Below are 17480 nucleotides of genomic sequence, written 5' to 3' on the forward strand. Positions count from 1 at the left end.
CAATAAAATGAAGGTCTCAGCCCTTGCAGTTGTCTTAACTACAGTAGTAAACTGGAAAGATGGCTACATTTTTATTTGTGTAGACCAGTGGTTGTCAAACCTTTCCGCCAGATCAGGCTTCCATTGCAACCACCCAATATCCTATTCATATTAAAATAATGTTCATTAACCTGTGTGCAAGTGCATGGGCTATTCCTAATGCCCCGTCCCGGGCATCGGTCTCTAAGGAGAACCACTGGTAGAGTGTACTAGATGCTTCTATCTATACGTTTACAGCATCACCATCCTGCTTCTACAGCCCCTTCTTTAAATCTTGACAAGTTTAGCTATTCCTGGTGATTGCACTGCTCCATGTATACAGGCACATGCAGTATACACACGCTGGGTCTTTTGTTGTTCGTTTGTTCGTCCTGTAGAAGGACATTCCACAACAAGTATTTATTAGATGTTTCCTGTAATGATGCATACAGAAAAACAGACTTTTTACACTTCCATAAAATACATCATAATCTGCAGTAATTTTTTTTTAATAATTTCTTCTTCGCGGTCAGTACAGATATCAGGATTATTAGACAAGAGCAACATGTTTCCATTTTTTTTCCTGGTCGTTCGTCCCATTTTCTTCTCTTATGAGTTGAATCCGTTGATTAAATCCAAGTTGGTGTGTGTTCCCAAATAAATGATCCAATAGCATTGTTTCAGAACATGGGGGGTCCTAATATGCTGTATAATCGTCTCCCCCAGATAGAAGGAAAGAACAGATCCATGCAAATGAATGAGGCTGGATGGGCAGGTGATAGCTGATACAGCTCAAACCCATTATAACGCTATCCGTTACAACGCGAATCCGCTTATAACGCAATGCAAGTGTGGCTCCCAATTTTCGTATTTATGAATACTTTACAACACGATTATTGGTGTCTTAAATACTTTATTGTACAATGCCTACAATTGTACATTATTTCTAATGCGCTCAGCTTATAACGTGATGTGATTCTTTGGACCCCAAGCACAGCGTTATAAGGGGGTTGAGCTGTACTTTGAAGTTGTCACAAGCTTATTACTACATCCTCGACTCTACCTTTTGGAAATGCAGATGCAGTTGGAGCATGGTAACAGCTTTCCCTATAACAGGCTTTTACTTAGAAGTCTTTTTACAGATTTAATGCAGAAGCTTTTTAAATAATAATGATAATCGCTCCTGCAGTGGTGGAGTTACAAAGCTTTGCATTGATTGTGCGGCTTGGACTAAAATAAGTCTGCACAATAACACGGGACATATTGTTGTTTCTCTGCAGCACTCTTATTTCAATTCATTTTTCCAAGTGATATTTTTGTCGGGAGTTGGTAATAGCTTGTTAGTTCTAAGGTATATGCATTATGACGTTGACAAGCCAAAAGTTTATTTGGAATAGTTCATTTCTTACTGATGACTTCGCTTCTCATGGAAGAATGTTGGTGCAGTAGGCACTGGTTTTATGTTACATGCACTAAGGAGGAGGCTTGTCTATTGATCTATTCCTTTCGTCTGTCTTCTGTAAATTATATGCTACATGATAACATTTATTGTAATAAGAACATTTATTTCAGATTACTATATGTGTCAATGTTATGCTGAGCACAAGTACATATTAAGGTGTTCACTAAAAACTTATGTGAGGAGGGGGAGTGGTATTGTGTGTGTGGGGGGGAGGGGTGGTATTGTGTGAGGAGGGGTATTGAGTGGCAGAAGGGGAGGGAGATTCAGTGGAGGAGGAGGGATTGAAGTAGTGGGATTGAGAGTCGGAGGAGGAGGGGAGAGGGGGTGTTAGAGAGGAAGGGGATGTAAGAGAGGGAGGGAAAGAGGGGGAAAATACATGGGGAGGGAGAGGATAAGGTGGAGGAGTGTGAGATAGGGGAGAGAAATAGAGGGGGGAGTGTGAGATGGGCGAGAGAAATAGAGGGATGAGGGAGCGAGGAGGTGTGTAAGGAGGGGAGTTTAGGAGAAAGAGGGGGAGGGGCATGCGTGGCACCGACATGGGGGACCCTGCTGGAAACGCTTGTCCTGCACCCCGTGAAAGCTGTCTGTGGCCCTGCTGCAGGGTGGTACTGTATAATGATGCATGAGCGCATCAGACTACGAAAAGTGCTCTGCGCAAGCTGGGAGCATTTCTAACCTAAAGTACACTCTAGTCGTCTCTCTCCTCTTATTTTCCAAATCTCATGCAAAACATAAAGGCTACAGGACATTTTTTTAAACTGAGCGTGTGTTTAAGAGTGCAATGACCGACAGTAACCCCAACAGTGCACTGGTAGTCAGAGAAGAATATTCTTGTGTTTTCTCTTTCTTTAATGCCTGTGCCAGACTTGTTCCTTTGCCAAATCAGGTGTGTGCCAGCTGCTCTGTATTAATTTAGTCCTCTAGAGTCACACACTTGTAATAGATGTACGGAGTTAGGCCGACGGTTTCATATGATCTCTATCTTGCTGAGGGCCACTTCTCAGTTGCTTACAAAGCAATAGGAGAATTCTGTAATATGTAGTTATGGGGCAAGAGTCCCAAAAACAGTGCTCAATCTCGTTCAGAACTTCAGTAGATAATAAAAATCCTTATTTTGTTATGGAGTCAGCCTATAACCATAACTTTTTAGGTATTGGACCCAGTGCTTAGTACATGAATCTATCACATATGACAAATAACATGAATGAGGGTTAACGTACCGTTACTTTGTAGGATTGCGCCCTACATGACCCTTGTGTTGCCGCACTGTTACCGGTCATCCAGTCTCAATGAAGGGAGACATACAATACTCACATATGGCTGTTCTCCTGTGCGTGCATCCACGCTCGGTGTGCAATATAACAGTAGGAAGGATCCGAAGATTCCAGCGGTGCACAACTTGTAGAGATGAGAGACCAGCAAGGTGTAGATTAAAAATGAAATTTTATTGAAAAAACATATGGTATGGGGGACACACTCTGACGCGTTTCGGACCTGCGTGGTCCTTAATCATAGAGCTGATTCGCGTCTCCATTACCCCCTGTCTTATAGTGTAAAACCCCTCCCCCTTGCGTCATTGCGCTGTGTGTTTTGGCGCGAAAAATCGATAACTAGTCTATACCTAACAGCTGTGTATGCGCGCGTGTTGGAGGGTGCAGTGAATATTAATTAGCCATGTGTTGTTCTCTACTATCAACACACGCACGCACGCTGTGCGTAATTCTGTAAGACCCTCGTTTCTGCCGAAGGAAGGAATAATGGCCGCGCAACCACTTTGTGGAATAATCATAGCCATCATAACTACATCTAGTCAAAGGGAACAAAATATTTTGTCACACCAGTTTTGGTAAAGAGTAAAGACAGTACAGTATATAGGTAGAAAGGTGCCCTACTGAATGCACTCGTAGTGTGATAATGTAGAGTGAATTGGTGCAAATAAAACCCTTGTATTGGATATTAAAATATAGCACATTGTACTTAGAAGCTTTTAAAGGTAGTGGTTTATTTTCTGGGATCTATACACCTGACCCTTATAAATATATATTTTAATATCCAATAAAAGGGTTTTATTTGCACCAATTAACTCTACATTTTCACACTACGAGTGCATTCAGTAGGGCACCTTTCTACCTATATACTGTGTTTGCTTTGGCCCTATATTGCACCTTAATATGCTCTATTATTGCTCTATCTCTATAGGCTGATGCGGACATTTTCCCTTCTCTCTTCTTCCCCCTACCCATTATATTCGTAAAGAGTAAAGACAAAGCACTAGCGCTTTTAGGACTGTATCAATGGCTTTCACCTAAAATTTCCAAAACAGAAATCATAAAATAAAACTGTACAAGTGAAAACAAGTATGGATTCAGTGCTTCAATAAAATATTGTCATTTCAGTAATAAGTAACCGTAATTTGCAATTCAATTTTTTTTTACAAAGAGCAAAAGCATCATATGATTAAACCCACTTTACACCCAACCCACCTACTTAATTTTATGACTCCCAAACTGCTTTCTATTAAAAATTGTTTAGGTATATTTTTGACCTGTTAAAAATGGGCCCCATTGGAAGTTTGACCAATTTCATTATTAAATCACAAATGGAATTCTTTCATTGTTTTCGTTGTATGAAGAAGGCAATAAGAAGGAAAGACTTCTGCATAATATGCTCCCAGACCCGAAGTTATATGCAACTTATATTATTAGCATATAACTTGGGGTCTACGTGCATGTTACACAGAAGTCTTTCCTTCTTTTTGCCTTTGCTATACGTAGTTACTTCTCTATGTGTCCCACCTACTATGTACTATTACAGTACCTCATTATCTTAGAGGTGTAGCAGGAGTACACAACCCCTCTCCAATCAACTTTCTTTGTATGAACCCTGAGTCGAAGCAGCACAATGTTTATGATTTTATCAATTGGTATTGCACAGTTGAATAATTTTCAAACACTTCTTTATCTAAAAGACACAATTCTCTTAATGTAAGAAAGGCAAAGGTGTCAAGTTTTGATGCCTAGAACACATAACTAGCCTTAGGCAGACGACCTACATGCTTGCATCAAGGGCAGAGTATATTGCCTATACAGTAGTCTTGTTTTTGTGTCAATACTATATACTGCACAGTTAAAGAGAAGTTGTAGGCAAGAGAGAGGATAGACATTGCAACCCTGGTGCAATTTCCTCAGCATGCGAATGGCGGACTTCTGGGATGAAACCAGGTCATAAATGCAAACTCGGCTACCTATGAAAACTGTGAACAACATTTGTAACACTGCAATGTGACAGATCTGTTGATAGATGGAGTAAAAAAAATTGGATTCATTCTCGAGCCTGGCAGCAATGTCAAATAGCTTGGAGGTTTGTCATGTCAATGCTAAGGAAAATGCCACTGGAAACATAGCTCACAAAATCAACCTGCATTATGGTGACCTGTAAGTGAATATGTTCGGACAATAAAATAACCTAAATATCTGAAGCTGCATTTCTAGATTTGGGTCTATTTTTAAGTATATCCACATGACTATATGAGGACATCATTCTGGTTCATGCTCAACATCTCACCACTACTTCCCTTTTCATTTTTGCATTTTGTCCTGTAAGCTAAAAGTATGTGCACATATTGTTTTCCAGGGCTGTTAGTACTCTGCAAACACTATGTAGCAACTGTAGAGGAAAAGAACCACAATTGATAGCGCACTCTCACCTAATATCATGATCTGTGTATGAATTCAAATATATTTTAATAGGAACAAACGATAAAATACAGGGCTTTAAAATAAACGAGTAAATAGCGCATTGTTGATCCAGTTGGAGTATTTAAACCCCGGATGACAGACAATGCTTGATACAGTGTATTAAGGATAAACATTGTCCTTGGTGATATCTGTATGAAGAAAATACACCAAGGGATGGGGGGGTGGAGGAGGGAAAAGTCATTAAAATACCATGATTAAAATGCCAGCAGCTGACCAGAGTGGCTAATTGGTGCACAATATAAGAAACGTAATAAATAGGTAAACGTATCTATGCAGTACACAGTGGATTGCGCTTTTTCCACAGTGTGATAGTAGTGATCTGTAGTGCCCTCCCACTGGCCTTGACAAAGTGTTCCTCTGCGAAACGCGCGCGTGTCGGCACATCTGACAACCTGCACGCGCAGGGTTAACCAATGGCATCGCAGACATAGACTCCACACGGGAGTACTCGCGTTGCCCTGCTTCTGCACAGCAAATAGTTGTGTTGATCCGACGGTCTCACAGAGCACCTCACTTAGGCCTCGTCCAGGGTGGTGCTGAGCAGGCGCGCGTGCTTACGCTGGACACGTTGCAACAATGCACGGGGCCTGTGTGAGCGAGCGGGTGCGCCTGCTCGGCGCTCAGCCGCTTGCCGAGCAAGCAAAATTGATTTTGCTGTTCGCAAGCGCGTCACGTGAGCGGTTCGCCCAATGAGGGCGAACCACCTCCGTGACGTTGTGGCCACGCCCCCATACACGCACGCACCTAGCCGGCCAGGAATCGCCCGGCCGAGCAGGACGCAGCGCTGGAGCACCAGCGCGCCTGTTTCCACTCTGGACGAGGCCTAAAGGGGAAAGATAGATTTAAAGGCACCAATGGTTTATATACAGTATTAATAGGAACATACTTACCCAGTTTACCTGCATATTCTATCCACCACACGTATTAGCACCATCACCCTTTCAGCATCAGTATTAAGCTGAAGCGGGGGTTCCTTTCTAGTTTATCTACTCTGCAAACACTTCATGCACAGTTACATTGCTAATATAATATACAGTGTGTGTTCAGGCTTGGTGTACACTCGAAGTCACAGTGGAAACTTGTCCAACCAGTTACTGTTTGTGCCAAGTTAATGTTGTTTACTATATTTCACACGTCCGGTACAAGTTGTGTCCTAGAGTCTATTTAGAGTTACATATTTTGTCTTAATTGACAGAACTGCAGAGTCAGTATAGATATTTACCTAATAATAGCTATTACTTGACTATAAGCTGCCTTTTCGGCTTGAATTTGTTCCAAATGTGCCAGTATCTGGAAGGAGAAATGTACAGTATGTATAAAATGGGACAATGCATCTCAAAGTCTAGTTTGATAAGAATAGTGATTTATAAAAATCAAATGACAAAAGCCATAATGTGTTTATGCTCCAGGTTATTGGACTGTTGTTATTAGGGCTTCATTTATATATGGTTTCCATATTAAGAACATACTGTATAGCATGACAACTATTAAATAATTCCATCTCTTGTGTGCATCATAATTGATAACTGCAACCAAGGGTGGTAACTTTCAATGGCGTGTTGCTTCTAAAAACATTTTTAGGTGTTTTTTGGCTTTGCTGAAATTCGATTGATTTTGGATTATCAAAAATGTCGCTGTCTACGGATGCACCATTAAAGGTTTGTGTCTTTTTGCCACTTGCAGGTTGGAAAATTCGAGATTTCCTAAAGGAAAATGAGAAATTTGCAACATTTCTCCAACATAATATAAGCTTGCCTTCAGTTGCAGTGGAAGAGATAATGAATGCTGATCTCCACCTGGAACAGGTAAAAACATGAAGTGTTTTCTGTAATCTTGCATGATATCTTATGTGTCTGATCAATTGGCCTAGAGCCTGAACAATAGTGAATGTCACATATTGGTGTTAAAATGCATAAATTATCAGATCACTTTCTTCACCATGGGATGGAAAAGGCCACCCTGTGTTAAAATCCTAGGATTGAGATACCAGTGTGTCAATAATACACACCTTAAGATGAAAACATAACCCCATCTGGAAATGGTTGCCCATGTTATATTTTTTTTTATAGTGTATGGTTTAGGAAATGTATTACATCATACTCTAGGATGAGGGGCAGATTCCTCACCAACCCGCAGATAGGTATATTTCAATTAATATGCTTGCCAATTAGTCAATGGTCTCCTTAATTTGGCAATTCATGATTTAAACACAAAGAGAGAGAGAGAGCGAGAGCGATAGAGAGAGAGAGAGACAGAGAGACAGAGAGAGAGAGAGAGACAGAGAGAGAGAGAGTGAGAGAGAGACAGAGAGAGAGAGAGAGAGAGAGAGAGAGAGAGAGAGAGAGAGAGAGAGAGAGAGAGAGAGAGAGAGAGAGAGAGCATTCTTTGTATTTTAGTGCCATTCATGTAGTTATCAAAGTGTTCTAACATCAAATAATACTGAGGACCATTCATCTTTTCTCTATGAACCAAAACATGTAGTTGCTTAAGAACAAAGAGAACTATTTTAAAGGGACCTCTCACTTTCTTTTGTAATGCACAATTAAATCTGCTCTCTTGTTTAAATGGGTGTGTTTAACCGTTTTCTAATACAGTACCACTGTTCTGTTGATGGCACTTGAGCCTCCTATTCATAGTTGTTATAAAACAGTCTTCAATGAGCATGTTCAAAATACTATAAAACAAACAATGCTAATCTTTATCCCAGCCATACTGCTTTAATAGAATAAAATGTTTAGGACATGATAATCATTGGTTTCAGATATGCGACATTTAGCCTCATAAGATCTCATTCCTTTATTTCATATACTGTGTATATGATTGAAACTTAAAGCATTCTTATCATTCAAAAATTATTGAGGTATTTTGTGTGGATCACTCCATATAAAAAAAATCTAGTTTAGGTCATTGAGAAAATATAGTTGTATCTTAGCTGCACATTAATTCTTATATATTTATTTCCATTGTCTATGTTTAACTATTGGAAACATCAGTGGAGTTATATTTTTTTTGATGATGTAACGAATACATATTAGCGTAGACTGTTATAGTAAATATGGTAACTCATGCCTGTTTTACTTCAGGTCTTGGTTGCTGGATATCAAATTCATTTGAAGGATCTGTGCAGAAGCTCCAGGCTTGCACAGTATGTGACCATTCACAACGAGGATGTCGCAAAGCTCAGCGAAGGGATAATTTGCGCCCTTCCAGAAGAGAAGCTCAACCTTCTGGAGCATGAATTCCGCACCAACATTGACCTTCTAAGGCCCATTACAGTAAGTAGAGAGCATGCTGGGCATGTATGTACACATCATGTATCTCCTTAGATCCACCTCCAGAAACCGGCTTATGGTCCCAAGGTTCAATAAAGAATCCGGTCTCATACTGATCATCCCTCAAATCCGCCTCCAGTACCTTCAATATTTTGTCTGTTTCTTACTTTAAACATGTTTGATACTGTTAATAGTAATGTTGTCAACTTTACTTTGTGCCTAGGACATATTAGAAAACAAGAGGTAACTCTCAATGTGTTTTGTTTCCTGATAATATATATATATATGTTGACATAAATAAATGTATAGACATACATGTAATTCGTACCAAAGTCCAAAAAGAGATCAACAGGAAAACACTAATCTACTGACACATACAGATGTAGCAAGTGTTACTGTACCCGTTAACGCTGGCGTAGTATTTAACAGTGCTGCAGTTGGTTAAGTAGATAACACACGTGTTATTTAACACATTATTTTGTGTGTTAACTTGCATTTAGTGGGTAATAACACCTAGTGCATCTGTATACCGGGATTATTTCTGTGAAGATAACGTTTGACTTGTGTTGTATATGAGAAAGTAGGCTCTGAAGGCTAAGTGAAGAAGCCATGAATTAAGGTGTACAAAATCACAAGAGGGCCTATCCTCGGATTATCTGAAATGCATTGTATGTTATTCTGAGGTTTTCGCCAATAGCAGCAGAATGTATTTTTTTTGAGCTGCCTCATCAAAAACTACAGACACGTGGATTCCTTTTATAGTGATTAGAATGTGCTTGTTGTGCTAACTTCATAGAGTGAGCACATTTGGAAAGTGTAAATCTAGTAGTAGTGTAATTTTTATTTTAACGTGAAATATGGCTTCAGAGTAACCGATGATACACAATTGCAGCTCATTTAAGACGTTGAGCTAGTACAAATTACTAGCCATGCTCTCGTAGGTCATTATTTCTTTTCATTCAGTGAAAACCTGACCTACAAGGGGGGCCTGAGGACTGGTGTTGAGCACACCTGGTTTAGAGCATTTGTTGCACTTCACCTGCTGTTATTTTGGAGCATTGCATTAGCTAAATATTAACCTATTATATATATGATTCATATATACATACACGTTGATAGTTACTTTGTGTAAAAAAAAAAAGGGGGGGGGGTCTGGACAGTGGCTCCTGAGCAGATTTTTTTCTAAGGTGAACATACCGTAAACTTTCTTTATGGATTTGGTTTTACATGAGCTGTAAAGACCTAAAAAGACTTCTCCAGAGATGTTCTAAGAGAAGAATAAAAACTATCCCAGGAGAATAGGGAACTGGACGTGATATCAAGTGCGCAAGCCTAACTTTCTTTGCTTAGCTAAGCTAAACGATGTGCTGACGGGCTGTTGCTGAAGCGCTGTGGCTAGCTTATCTCCGTGTGTCTATCTTCTGTGGGTGCACCATTACACGTCAGGGGAAGAAAGTGGGCTGGCATTAGTTTAAAGGGAGAAAGGGGTAAGGCAACAAATAAGTGGCTGAGCAGGGTGTCATCAGGGTCACAGAACATAGCAGTACTTAGCAGTCTGATAAGGGAAGGCAGATAGAGAATCACACTGTCCTGTGCATCAAATCCAATAGAAAATCAATGTGCCAGGATCAGGGGGAGGTTGTAAGCAGGATCCTCACGGAGTAACAACGTGTCCTGGAGATATCTGAGGTACTGCGACCAAGCTCCTAATCAGACTAAAGCTACTCCCACAGATATACAGACAGTCAGAGATAGCTTCAGGGGACTAGATACAGGATAGTGGAGGTAAGGAATAACCCTCTTAGACTTATGGGCGTTGGGGACCACACAGTGATGAATTTAGTGCAAGCTTCCATGGCTCCGGGTATGTGGGTGGCTTACGTGGCGGCTTGGCGCGACTACTCAGGTTTTGCAAGCGGGTTGGGGGGGGATGTGGCGTGGTGTTAGCCAGTGATAGGAGGCTTCCTCAGATCCTGCTCATTCACGCAGGAGGTAACAACATGGCAGATTTGCGCTTGATTGACTTGATCGATCTTATTAGCCCGGACTTGACGCTGATATTTGCCTAGCGGTTCAGATCGTGTGGTCAGACATAGTCTATAGGCAGGCATGGAGGGCCACGAGGGTACTGCGAGCGGTCGACGGGGCGTGTAAAAAGGTGAATATGGCCACAGGCAAGTTCGGAGCACTGTGCGGGGGCTGGAAGATCTGACACCCAGATTTCGATTCATTACAACAATTTGATCACACCGCTCACCCAGATTTCGATGCAAGCTCGGGTGGTTTATTCAGGGAAGATGGGGTTCACATGTCGGAAGTTGGGGTGGACCTTTTCAATAACAGTTTGCAGGAGGGGTTGGGGAGGGTTCTTGTGGGTCTGGCGGTACGGGCCCAGTTTAAGGGGGTTAAATAGGCCCGTTGGTGGTGGCTTTTGGGGGGGTAGGTGCTTGGTCTTGCCATACTGGGACCTGGGCTGTTTAAACCCTGGGGAAGTGCGAGTGGGCAGGTCATTTAGACATGACTTCCGGGAGCCCGCTTGTGACAACGGCCGGGTCACAGGGGCCCGGCCATAAAGAGGGCACGAGGTCAACGGTTCAAGGACCGGCTGACCGGCCCCTCCCCCTCCTGTCAAAGGAGCACTATGGCAGTGAGTGGCATTTATCCCATTAGTTATTTGTTATAAAATAAATAGCCGCGGCCTTTTATACCTCCAGATCCGGTCTCTGTGGTTATTCGTACGTTACATGTGGGTTCGGGCCAGGGTGGGAGAGGGGAGCTACCTTGCAGTCTCCTGGGTCATGTCCTTCACTGGACGTTGAGGGTGTAAGGGTAAGATAAGCCTCAGCGCTGGGTTGAGATATGTAAGCACCAGGTGCATGGCGTTATCCCAGCAACTCATCACCCAATGGCACATGCCACTCTGCAATGTGCCGGACAGAATATAAAAGGCACAGTGAGTCTGAACGGCACATTAGCCATACACGTGAAAAAATACATTATCAAATCAATATCCAAACTAAAGTCTTGTGATTATTGTAGCTTAAACACCACTCCCTTGGTGGAAAGGCCAGCATTATGCTGCAGTGCATTGCAAGCTCTTAATTATCACCTCTGGGGCCACTCGAAAGTAATGCTAATATAAATAAAGTACAATTACAATAAATATTATATATGTTCTGCTAGTGCTTCTATAATATAATGTTGTATAGCTCTGACAGTGTACGCAACGCTGTGCATAGAATTCTGCAGGCACCTGCCTTTGCCCTGCAGAGCTTACAATCTATGATTTTGGTCCCTGAGGCACAGGGAGATCGGGGGACTTGTCCAAGGTCACAAGGAGCTGACACCAACATTTTTTAAACCAGGGTCCCCTGATTCAAACTGTGAATCAATGGGGCTTTTTTCAGCACCAGTGTCTTTTCTCACTGAGCCACTCCTTCTATCAATGTTACATGTCTTCCCATCATACTGTAAGTGCCCACATGTTAGACTTCCTGGTTACTGTGTGCTAGTGTTTGTGAGTACTTACAAAGAACGAGAAGAGAGAAAATAGAACAGTATATATCATGATATTTACCTGTAAGTTACTAGTAAGAATAATAAGTGACACTAATTTGGGAGGAACTTTAAATGCCACATGACCTACATACTGTACTTATGAATTTGAAAGCACAAATTCAGAACAGTTACGCTGAGTTTCTCCAAGTGGGTTTAGCAAGCCCATGTGGCTCAAAGAGCTGTGATATTGACCCATCTGGAAGGAAAAGGGTAATGTACCGTTCCAACACCAAGGAAAGTATATGTTAACTGTTTTCCTGTATTTGTGCTGTGACTGTTGTGGCAAATGTAAGACGCTTCTTAATCAGGTGTCTTATGTTTCAGACCAGCTGGGGAATGTAGATGCCAGGACATTTTGACATGTGTTATCTAAAGCATCCAAACCTCCCCCCCCCCCCCCCCCCCGTATTAAGCTTCTGAAATGGCAGACCAATGCTCACAGGGCAAAGTACCTGGTACACTGTCATTAAAAGAGTAGAAATTTGCAATTTTAATGCCCAAATTACCTTGATGGCAATAAAGAGTTGTTTCGCTTTTAAATGAGCTGGAGCATCTCGGGAACGAGGGGGCCCGCAGAGCTGAAACTATTGTCGCTCAGCTCCGTGGGCCCAAGGCTCCCATCCTGAAAATGGGGGGTAAAAAATAACAAACGGAAAAAAAAACCCAACAGCTGGGATGCCGAGAGGAGCAATACATGTAATATCCTAGAGGTGTTTTTTTCCCCATAAATAAATCAGATCTGTAGTATTAGAAAATACTTACTACATTTTTTTTAAATTCAACTCTTGATGAAATTTGTAATGAGTTTTAATATACTGATAATCCTTTGATTTCTATATCAGATTTAGCCCACCTTCCCAGCAGTGCAAGGTATTTGTAACACTTTCCTGTTTGTGATCATTTGTTGCCAATATTCCCAGCAGTTTGAGCTGTAAACTGTAACAATAGGCAATGTTACCTTAGTAATATAAGGATACATTGTAGCTGCTGAGTTACACTGTCTGAAGGATTGCTTTAAACTGAAAGGCGGCCATTTAGTGCCAATTTGGCAGTCCAAAATGCCGTTTGGACTGCCCTTTTAATCGATAAGTAGCTCATATGCCCTAGTTTATGTTAATTTTTTTAAAATAAATAATAGAAATCGAGCAGCATGGATATCTTTAGAAAGAATTCATCTTGGTTGCAACAGAAACAATTGAACAACACCCTATAACTCATGTGAGAAATATTTTGGGCTAGGAAAGACGCACACACGTGTCCTATGGAGTTCTATTCTTTCACACTGCCATGGTAACGACATTAAAACAAAGCAGATCCAATAGCCAAAACTCCTGCATCTGATTTTGTTCTACACTCTAGGATATTGTTATTTTTATTGGAGTGAAAAAGAAAGAAAAAAAAGTAACAGTTGGCTATTGTTGAACACACTGTCCTTAAAGTTCGGATGCAAAACAAGACTTCTGCTAACTGTGTTCTAAATGAGCAGTGACCCAGGAAATGCCAAGCGAGCTTGTGGAAACAAATAGAATAGAAAAAGGTTAGAAATCTAAAAGTCATCTAACTCGCCCGTGTGTATTCGTCCCGTTGTATCGGCAGAGAGTAGCCATGTTTTTTTTTATTTTCCATGCTAGCATTTTAATAAGGGTTTTTGAAATAAATCTCCTTAGTTCTGTTTGCACAGCTTCAGTCTTTTGCCTAATTGGTTTCAAAGGGTGTTAATCACCGTCCCTAAATGATGATGCTATTTTTAAGTCAAGCAAATTACCATTGCTTTTTTAATGCACCTATTAGCATTACAGTCACACGTGACATCTGTGATGCTTAGAGAATTGCAGGAATTCACAATACACTGTATACGGTGAAGTGTCAGAAGTTAAACCAGGAGTTCCTGTTTAGACTCACCTTCGTTATTGCCAGTGTTATGTTGCATTGTGTACTAATATTGGGTATCTCTTTAAATGCCGGTTTCTCTGCTTTTTAAAACTCTCGCGTCACGTGAGCCAATAGGAAGCCGCATCTGATGATGTCACGGCTTCCTATTGGCCCGCAGGATGCAGCAGCCTCAAAAAGAGGCCATTATGTGATCCCTGCTAGCGAGTCAAAGCAGCTACTGGCACCCACTATGGAGGTAAGTATCTCCGGAAGCAGGGGGTTCCCAGAGCTGAGATTAATGGGAGACCCACTCCTTCAATCCTATGTTAAAGAAAATACGTAAATAAATGTGACCGCTTTGATTGCCTCTATCATGCTTGTCTGCTATTTATGCCCACCAAAACTTTTACTAACAACCAATTTTAACGCTGCCCTACATGCACAGGATACATTTATAGTTGGCGTGGTGTTGAGCAAAACAACAGATTACAGATGGTTATCGTTGTAACAGTATGTGTGTCTGATTTTAGACAAAAGAAATGTCTGTTAAAGTGCACAAAACGTTCTATTTCTTTACACCACTGCTATTATAGAGGTCAGTAAGACCAGAAAACATTAAGTGCTATATTTACTAATTCGTGCTAAGCCATAAAACACCTTATGGCCCGTTCAAGGGAATAGGCCCAAGTGTGTCCAAAGGTGCCTTCTTAACCCTGCTTAGTAATTATAGACCTAGGTATTTATTTAAAGGGAGCAGGGTCTCCCCTCTCACATTATTTCCATCTGAAGGAGGATTCACTAAGTTTTGATAAGAGGCATGGGAGCTCGATCATGCGTTAACTGCCATACAAACCAGATTAAGTTCCAGTACCCCTTATCAGAGCTTGATTTGTCTTGGTGTATGACTGTGGGCTAGTTTACGGACACAGTGTACGCTTTTGTTTGTCTGCGCATTGTGAATAGGAACATTCTGATGCACATTACCCAGAGTCCCGTGGGGAGTTCCAAGAAACCATGAAGTGACTGAGATCCACTTGATAACATGAGTGCCATTGTTTTCTCGTCAATAATATGCTCTGATGTAATGGCTATTGAATAAATGCATGCGTCTTAGGAAACTGGCCAGACAGCCCATTTTCTTGTAATAAGCGAGTTTTCCTTTTATGCTATGCCGTATAACATTGTGATCCCGTAATCCGCTTTGTAATACTAGGGTCTTGAGACCTATGATATCATTTGCTGTAAACTTACAGACAAATGTATTGTTGGGAAATAAAAAGGGAAAAGGCATAAGCAGTGCAGTATAGTGTTCAGTGTTTGCTGTATTTTCCAAGTCAGTGTGATGGTGAGTTTGGATTAACAATAAGTCTCTTCAACGGACACATCATCTATACATGTTTCTTAGAGAAATTATGAGATGAGAATTCATCATTTTAATGCATCTAAGTAGCCACAGAATTTAAGAACTAGGAGTAAACCCAGATTGTGAATTTCAGTTTCTAGTCAAGATTGTATGTCATCATTTGCATAGAATTGTGTGCAAATGTTGGAAATAATAGGCTGATACAATGGTTTGTTGTCTCTAAAAGGCCGCTGCAATTTGAAATCTGAGTTTATTATTATCAATATCTTTACATTACCGTCGTGATCCAGTTTCCAATTTTCTCAGCAATATACTTTGGCTCACTAGGACTTCCATATCTTGCTCCACGTCGACACGTAATCTTTTTAACAACACAAAGGAAGTTTATTGATAAATTTCACGAAAGAAGTTTGTGTACAGCAATGTACTAGCACATCAGAAATGGATACTCAGACAGTGGCATACTCCAGCCTCATCTGTTAGACTCAGGCATGTAAACCATTGGTAGCTGGTTTGGGATATGAGAAGGAATCCTGGAACAAGTCCAGACACATGATCATTGGCAGTGTACTCATCAATGGTGATTATGTATCAAAGTATTCCAGCCCCAATACAGGAGGTTAAAGGTAGCATTCAATAAAAAGAAACCCCGATATTTGTCATCTGATTTTTTCCCCGCTGATAAATACGATTTGTTGCATCACTTTTTAACCCCCCCCCTCCCCGTTTTGTGGCTGGGAAGTTTTGATACATAGCCCTCAAAATGTTTCCAAATATAGGCACATTTGAAAAGTATTAAAAGATTTTAATTTTCACAAAATGAATTATCTCAAAACACATACTGTACAAGCAAATAACAGGCAATGGAAGAAAGAGTACTCTCGCTTACCTACTTTGTAACTGGCTGAAATGAAACTCACATGAATGGAGCAGAAGGTGTCTTGGGGCAAAAGACTGCTTAGTAAATATGGCCAATTATCTTTATCATACATTTATTTTTCCTTTTTTTTTTAATGAGAAACTGTCTTTTCTAGTTGTGCCTTAAATAGTTTCAAAATTGCTTAAAACAACTACCCCCTGTGAGTATTGGATACCCAGATGGCCTCATTCACAAACAGCTTGTGCTAAAAGTATTTATTCAACGGTTCTAGCACGCACTAAACTAACGCACAGTTTAGTAAATGAGCCTAAGAGTATCAAAAGAAGATAATGTACGGTCATTTTGATCTTCTTGATCTTATGAAAACATATGTTTTACTCAAATAATACTGCAGCTTCTCGTCTAGCTTTTTTTAGCATGGATTCTGCTACAGATCTTCGTATGCACGACTTTCACCACTATTTATACTAAAAAACAAACCCTCTTTACACTTGAAATAGATGTGTTTATTTTGGTGAAACATAATCGCGGTGTTACTTTAATGTAACTGGTGGTTGATTTTTTTTTTTTTGGATTCTCGCAATTATAGAAAGAAATAACATCAAAGCCTTTTCCTCTACTGAGAGCGGTCACGGAAAAGTTGCTGGACAGCCTGGGACAACTCGCCAAAGAGGTAAGGATAGCCATTTAAGGGTCTGTTAGAGACTTCATGTAACAGTTTCCATTAGACTGGGCAGGGAATACTCGCTTAGAGGTACAGTATGCCAGACCAATGCTCTGTAATGGAGACATCCTACATGCACTGTGACTGACATGAAGTTGTTTGTGTGCTCTGAATGCTCTATCACTATAACGTAGAAATGTGTGTTTTGAAAGAATGGTGTAGAAGAAAAAAAAAGTGTTGATCTTATAGAAGCTGGACATCTGTATAATGTTCTTTAATGACATTACCTGCCTTATTTTCTCTCTCGCTACAGTTAGCTATTAGGAGGGGTTTTGTTTACTTTAACAATGAATATACACTGGCAGCTTATTTTGATCCCCATCCGTGCATGCGGGACCAGCAATGTAGTTAACTCTTTCAATGTCCCTCTGGCACTAAAGGGTGAAGTCTAGATTGGTACATTTTATAAAGCAGCAGTTGTTGACCAACCGTTCTCCTTTAAAAATGAGTTTGCTCCTCTTTATACCATTGTAAACAGCCAATGCTCTTCGCTAGAGAATAGAGCATTGAAAAAAAGTGTCGAGCCTTCTTATCACCTCAATAAGGACATTCCCCATACTGCCCTCTCATTTT

General features: G+C 40.7%; 1 protein-coding gene across 3 annotated transcripts in view; it reads left to right on the top strand.

The window, feature by feature from the left end:
* The window catches only part of ABCA1 (ATP binding cassette subfamily A member 1), a 110088-nt gene that overhangs the window by 43719 nt on the left and 48889 nt on the right, over positions 1-17480 (top strand). For all 3 annotated transcript variants that reach the window (XM_075594648.1, XM_075594649.1, XM_075594650.1), the window contains 3 exons: positions 6922-7043; positions 8322-8513; positions 16773-16856. In XM_075594648.1, coding sequence (XP_075450763.1) covers positions 6922-7043; positions 8322-8513; positions 16773-16856 — 398 coding nt within the window. The remainder of the gene's footprint in view (positions 1-6921; positions 7044-8321; positions 8514-16772; positions 16857-17480) is intronic.

The sequence above is a fragment of the Ascaphus truei genome, chromosome 1 (assembly GCF_040206685.1).
Source record: "Ascaphus truei isolate aAscTru1 chromosome 1, aAscTru1.hap1, whole genome shotgun sequence".
NCBI classification, from domain to species: Eukaryota; Metazoa; Chordata; class Amphibia; order Anura; family Ascaphidae; genus Ascaphus; species Ascaphus truei.